This window comes from Symsagittifera roscoffensis, chromosome 8, assembly GCF_963678635.1.
Source record: "Symsagittifera roscoffensis chromosome 8, txSymRosc1.1, whole genome shotgun sequence".
NCBI lineage: Eukaryota > Metazoa > Xenacoelomorpha > Acoela > Convolutidae > Symsagittifera > Symsagittifera roscoffensis.
Genome location: NC_087069.1, coordinates 34,414,763 through 34,420,762, shown reverse-complemented (window position 1 = coordinate 34,420,762; position 6,000 = coordinate 34,414,763). Strand labels below are relative to the sequence as shown.

The following is a 6,000-nucleotide window of genomic DNA, read 5'->3' as shown; positions in this document are numbered from 1 at the left end:
TTCTGATCTGAAGATTAAATATAGTTGATCGATATGTACGACAGTATTAATCAATTCATTCTAACTTAGAAAATTGTGACAGCTCAAGGAAACATTCCATCGCTAGTTGGGATTCAGGACATCCAGTGTCCTTCAAGAACTTTCTAGAATGTCCGTCATAAGTCAGCAATGTCAATTTATTCCAGCATTGGACACAAAATTTATGATGACAATTTTCAACATTAATGACGAGAACAGATTCAACGCTGCTCAATTGAAACTGCAGTCAAAATGTGAAATCAAGATACATATACAATAAAACAAGCTAATCATTATCCAGTTACCGATAAAACAAGCAGGACAAGAAAACCATAGGCTGAAATTAGCTCAAGAAGTTAACGTGGAATACTGGTTAAATTTAAAAAAAAAAAACGAAAACTAACGGGGCCAGGTCACTTAGCATATCAGTCGCCTAGCATACTCCTCTCTGAAAGAAAGAATCTGCTACGTGACTATCTTATATAAGAGTATGCTAAGAGACAAACTAAACTTTCGATTATATTTTGATATGATGAGCAACTGGTACGCTAAATGGCCAGCCTTCAAACTAACACCAATTCTTTAAACATCTGTGTTCTTCTCACCAGCCACTTGTTAACTTCGAAACAAGGAAGAAAAGGATGTCATTGATTGAATAAATAAAAAGGAAAAGGCATAAATAATTTCATGAATAAGTAGACTAGTTCCGTCTTCTGTGATCAACTACGAGTAAAAGTTTTTCTCAGAAGACAAAACTTTGAAGTCAGAACTAGTCCAAAATTTGGCAACAAATACAGAAATTGACAAGAGGACAAGATCATGACAACCAAATAGACACCCTTTTTGCGACACTCATTCATTATGTGTTGCTCCTTCAGATGTTATAACGGTTTCTACGCCCGAAGTTTCTCCTTCAGTTTTCATGCTTTTAACATAAATATTCCCTGAGTTGTTAGAATTGGCCTCTTCTTTCATTGTGACTTCGCCATTGAGGTGTTTTTCTGAGTTGAAGTTTGGGTTTGCTAGTTCAGGGTGCAAACAGCCTAACGTGCACTCTTTTCTGCCTGGTTCAGTGTTGAAAATGGAATCGTAGTTCACCTCCACAACCTGTAAATTTAATTTCAAAAAATAAAAAGGCAAAGATGAAATGAGTTGATAATACAAACATTGCCAACAGACAAAGAAAAGAGTCACAAAACGCAAAAAAAACGACCTGCTTTTTGAAAAAACTTCAACCTCCGAATTTAGTAGAAAAAAATGTGTGGCCTTTAACCTCTTCGAAATTCAAGAACAATTTACGAATATCTTTTGGCAAATGAACTTGAATTGAATTCAAAAAAGCACATACACCTAAGGGCATTCATAAATTCATTAATATGTATGAATGCACCTCTGTAGGTATTACAGCATTTTAAGACTTTTCCTGAAAAAATCATCACGACCTATATGAGAGTCTGAATTACGTTCACCGTTTATGAATAAGATCAACAAGAAAATACAAAAATTTGAGACAGACTAATTAACAGAGTCGTAGCACTGAATGGCTGCATAAATTTCGTTCAACAAAAAACTTGAAAAACAAAATTCTCTAAGAACTGCCATTGTTTTTTAAAAAACACTCCGAGCAACATTTGTACCAGTAATGATCATTTAGAAACATACGAGAAATAAATCAGACTTTATTTTACCAAAAAAACGACATGACCACAACAAGTGAATATATACTCCGTCATTAACACTCAAAAATGAACCTTGAGCTGTTCCATCGCCACAGCCACATAAGGAGGTGGTTTGTTGTTCTTTAGATTGTATCTGTCGTAGCTGTCTTCGAATTTCCTAACTGTTCCTACGATCCAGCACATGTGTCCAGAGAGCCTTTTGAATTGAGACATGAAGCCAGACACTGAAGTGGTGGGAAAGGAGATCAGGAGTCCACCTGTAGTTTTGAATAAACAGTTGTAAAATTGTCAATGAACTCAAAAAGACCAAAAAAAACATAGCCAACGGTTTGTTAGAAAAACATTTTTCAACTTTTGAATTTCGGAAGAAAAAACATATCGCGTCAAAGCTTTTCGAACTTCAAGAATTACAGAAAAAAACTAGAAAAAATCAAAAGTCAAACCGCGAAAACTCAAATATAGGAGTGATTAAATTTTTAGACAATTTCAAAAAACGTGAAAAAGCATACGTCCTAACTGAGTATCTTTCACTTCAAACGTTGACACCTATTTAAACACAGAGGCGAAGCTTCGTTTCGCAAACACTAGCGAGAACGCGACAAAAAGCAGCTCTAGAAAATGCAATAAGAAAAACTAGAAATAAACCTCGAATTAGTAAAATTCGTCTAAGTATAAGATTCGATCTGCGACCTACTGCAATCAAGAGATTTTGAGTCTCACGCACTAGCCACGCACGCATTACAACCGACAAACACTAGTCAAGAATACAGCAGCTTCATATGCTAATAAATTGCCAAAGCTATTCAGCAAGAAGGGCACCGAATACAAATAGAAACCATTTTTCAAGTAGTATTTTGACAAACTGAAGGCAAGCACATTAATTTTGCATGTAACAAATCGGAAAGCATGAAGCAAAATTATGTATAAATTATGCATTTCAAAAAATGCGAGATATATTGAGTGTTGTTTAATTACTATTCGATTGTCAGAGCACATGCTATCAAAAAGCTTAAAGGTGCCCCATAAGTGGCACCAATATTTGCGACTTAGGTTAGAAAAACAGAAGGTTCGTAATATTACACTAAGCTTACGATAGTGTAGAAAGGAAAATAAACAAAGTCAAGGCCAGTAAAATTACAAAATGCAGGATTAATCAAAACAATACACGCAACTACAAAAAAAGTGCGTTAAACAAAAAATTCAAATTGGCCAACAAAACTTAAGCAGCAAATCATTATTAAAAATGTAAAATTTCCCGTTTAAAAAAGGGGTGGTCAGATTCGAACAGAGGATCTTTTCCGTACCAAGCTAAGTGTGCCGTTACCTCCAGACTCAGTGTGCCGGAGACGTTTGGAGTTTTGGAATTACTAGGAGCCAAGATACCAAATAATTCTGTTAGACAAGATGCTAACCCGAAAAAGTATATATTCCGATCTGATAACGCTTGTTAATTGCAAGTAAAGAAAGAAAAATTATTGCAGCTTCAAATAAGCATGAAAAACAAATCAGACATCTTTAACAAACATCAATAGAAATAAGAGTCCTGTTATTTTGGCTCAGTAAAAGCGAAAAAAGACGACAGCCCGGCACATAGACCTCACCAGTTATCAAGTTAACACACCGGCGAAGCTGCACTTTGGAAACACATACACGAAAAAGGCAAAAAGCAGCTCTAAAGAGTCAAGAAGTGAAAAACAGAAAAGAAAAAGTAAATTTAATTAAATTTCTGCTATGAGTCAAAATCGAACCTTAGACGTCGAGGTTAAACGGCCATCTGCGTCATTGCCGCTCGTCAATAGTTAAAACAAGAGGCCCAGCTAAAGCTGGAGGTACCTGTTTGATATTTTTAATGTACTACTTCGATGAGTATTGCGTAATTTTCGATATGTGTCAAAAGGACAAAAAATTAACGTTTTACAAGTCCATAGCTGATTCCTGGAAAAATACGGAAAACAGGCTTTTGATGGGGAAATTAGAACACCCGTTTCTGCAGTTTTTTTATTTCGAAATTGGCAGGATTGTTTATGGGAAAATGGGAACGTCCAAAAATGGGTCACAAGGTCAAAAATTTCTTCAGTCCATAGCGGATTCCCTACCAAAATGAAATCAGTTTGCTTATGCAGGTGCTACACTGGCAACCTAAATTTTTTATTGAACCCTTAATCTTATATTTGGCAGAGTGGCTTTCGAAAAGCTATGTAGAGAAATTTGAAAAATTTCCAAGCTTAAAATCTTTCCATTGAACCCTTAGTCTTGGATTTGGCAGTGTTTTTTCCGAGAAAAGACAAAATTTCCAAAAAAGTTTCGAAAAATGGACTTTTTTTAAATTCAACATTGCTTGTCTACTAACTTTAGAACATAGCAGAGAAATTACCTGGATCCCGTTCATTCGATTGAATCCTTCATCTCAGATTCGGTACGGTAGTTTAAAAGTCTCTGAAAAAATGTCTTAACTTACAAAAAAAGTTTTTACAAGTCCCATCTACAAACAAACAAATAGGACGTAGCTGCTCATGCAAATAATATTCCTACTTCCTGCTAAAAACTTGAACCTGATTTTGATGTCTAGTTTTCGAGAAAAGACCGAAAACTTCCAAAACGAAGGAAATTCCATTTTTGTGCAGTTTCTGTTGCGATAACTTTTTATCGAAAATAAGGGCAACGAATGTTGTGCAGAGAAGACAAATTGGTTTGCTCCAAGCCCAACCTCAAATTTTGCACAGAAAATATTCCAAAATCCGGTCGAAATTTCAAAATGTGAACATTTTCTGAGTCCATTACTCATTTTCTACAAAAATTAGGCCGCAGCAGCTTAAGCGGTGAAGATCCACAAAACACGTTCTTTTGATTGAATCATTAATCTCAGATTTAAAGTTTTGGAGAATATGAAAAAAAATCCAAATAAATGGGTCCAAAACCCCTCACACTGATACTATTTAAGTCGTGGACAGTCGGGTGAAGTAGAAAGAGACCAACTGAACATTAAGGCACACGTGTGAGTAGCCGGTATTTCTATTAGTTCCACAGAGTTCAAGAAAAATTATGCGGTAAACCAGATACAAAAATGCTTAAGTGCCACCAAATAAATGAGCACTTTTTATTTGCTACTTAATTTGGAAAACATAGCCAACATACCGTTGGAAAAGAGTCAATGCACATTTTCAAAAGAAAAATCGAAAATTGAGAAGGCAAATTGAGTGTTGCCTATGTAATGACTACTGTCTCAATCGAAAATAAAACGGGCGTAATTGGAAATTTTAAGAAATACTGGCCCAGAAATTTAAAAAAAAAGAAGAACATCAACCCGAATCTACGTACCCGAAGTTTCTGCCGAATGTCCCTCCAGCAGTTTAAACATCCCACTGAGTGCTCTGTCAACCTGCACAGCCCCCTTCAGAACAGGTAAAGAGTTGATAACAAACTGCAGTTTCTGGTCTGACTTTTGAGCCTGGCAGAGGTTGTCCGCGTGGCCCGTGAGTCCGAAGCCAGTGATGTCGGTACATGCTCTAGCGTTGAAGTCTACCATTAACTTGCTCGCAATCTAAAACAACTTTTGTATAAAGATTGGCGGGTACATGAATATAGAACTAAGATATATTAGCTCTTACTAAAACGTGGTACCCAAAAATTTCACATTACCATAACAAGCTTCCATTTCAAACTTTTTCAACAAACGGAAAAACAGATGGTAATAGCAGCTGCTTTACCAACTTGATAACAGCTGGCACTAAAAGTTACTTCGAAAAAAGCCATTTTTAGGTAATCCAAATTTCGTCTAAACGGACACTGGTTTGTAATTTTTTGAAATTGAAAGAATGGACATGAAGATCTGATGACCTACTTATTGTTTTTGCAGCTCATATAAAACATCAATGCAAGTTAACATTATGAAATAGTGAAATAAATGGTAGTCTATATCAAGACTACTTCAATGCATCTGTTCAATTCAAGTGTGACTGTACTTTTTATATTATTAAATCAATATTTCTCCAGAAAAAAATACTTGATTAAGTTCTGTCATGGACATCTTGGCATCTCTGTACAATCTATTCACACTCTCTTCACTTCCAGAGCCATCTGCAGCACCTGATATCTTCTCCAGGAAAAAACTGTTCTTCTCCATGAACCACTGCTTAGCATTCACAGCCACTTGCGTTCCTAGCGGTTTAGTCAACACTAGCACGTCGCCCGCTTTCGCATTGTGGGGCCTGAAATTGTATAAATTCTCGTTTTCAAAGGCTTTTATGAGCCGGTTATTAAACACAAATAAAACTAAAAACCTTTCTCTCGTTTGAATAGATCA

General features: G+C 35.9%; 1 protein-coding gene across 1 annotated transcript in view; it reads right to left on the bottom strand.

The window, feature by feature from the left end:
* LOC134852992 (inactive selenide, water dikinase-like protein) overlaps positions 1 to 6,000 on the bottom strand; it is a 304,439-nt gene continuing 298,439 nt past the window's right edge. The window contains exons 6-9 of the mRNA XM_063868897.1: positions 5,701 to 5,905; positions 5,016 to 5,238; positions 1,770 to 1,954; positions 1 to 1,125 (exon numbers count right to left, since the gene is read on the bottom strand). Of these exons, the coding sequence (XP_063724967.1) occupies positions 871 to 1,125; positions 1,770 to 1,954; positions 5,016 to 5,238; positions 5,701 to 5,905 (868 nt within the window). The 3' untranslated portion in view covers positions 1 to 870. The remainder of the gene's footprint in view (positions 1,126 to 1,769; positions 1,955 to 5,015; positions 5,239 to 5,700; positions 5,906 to 6,000) is intronic.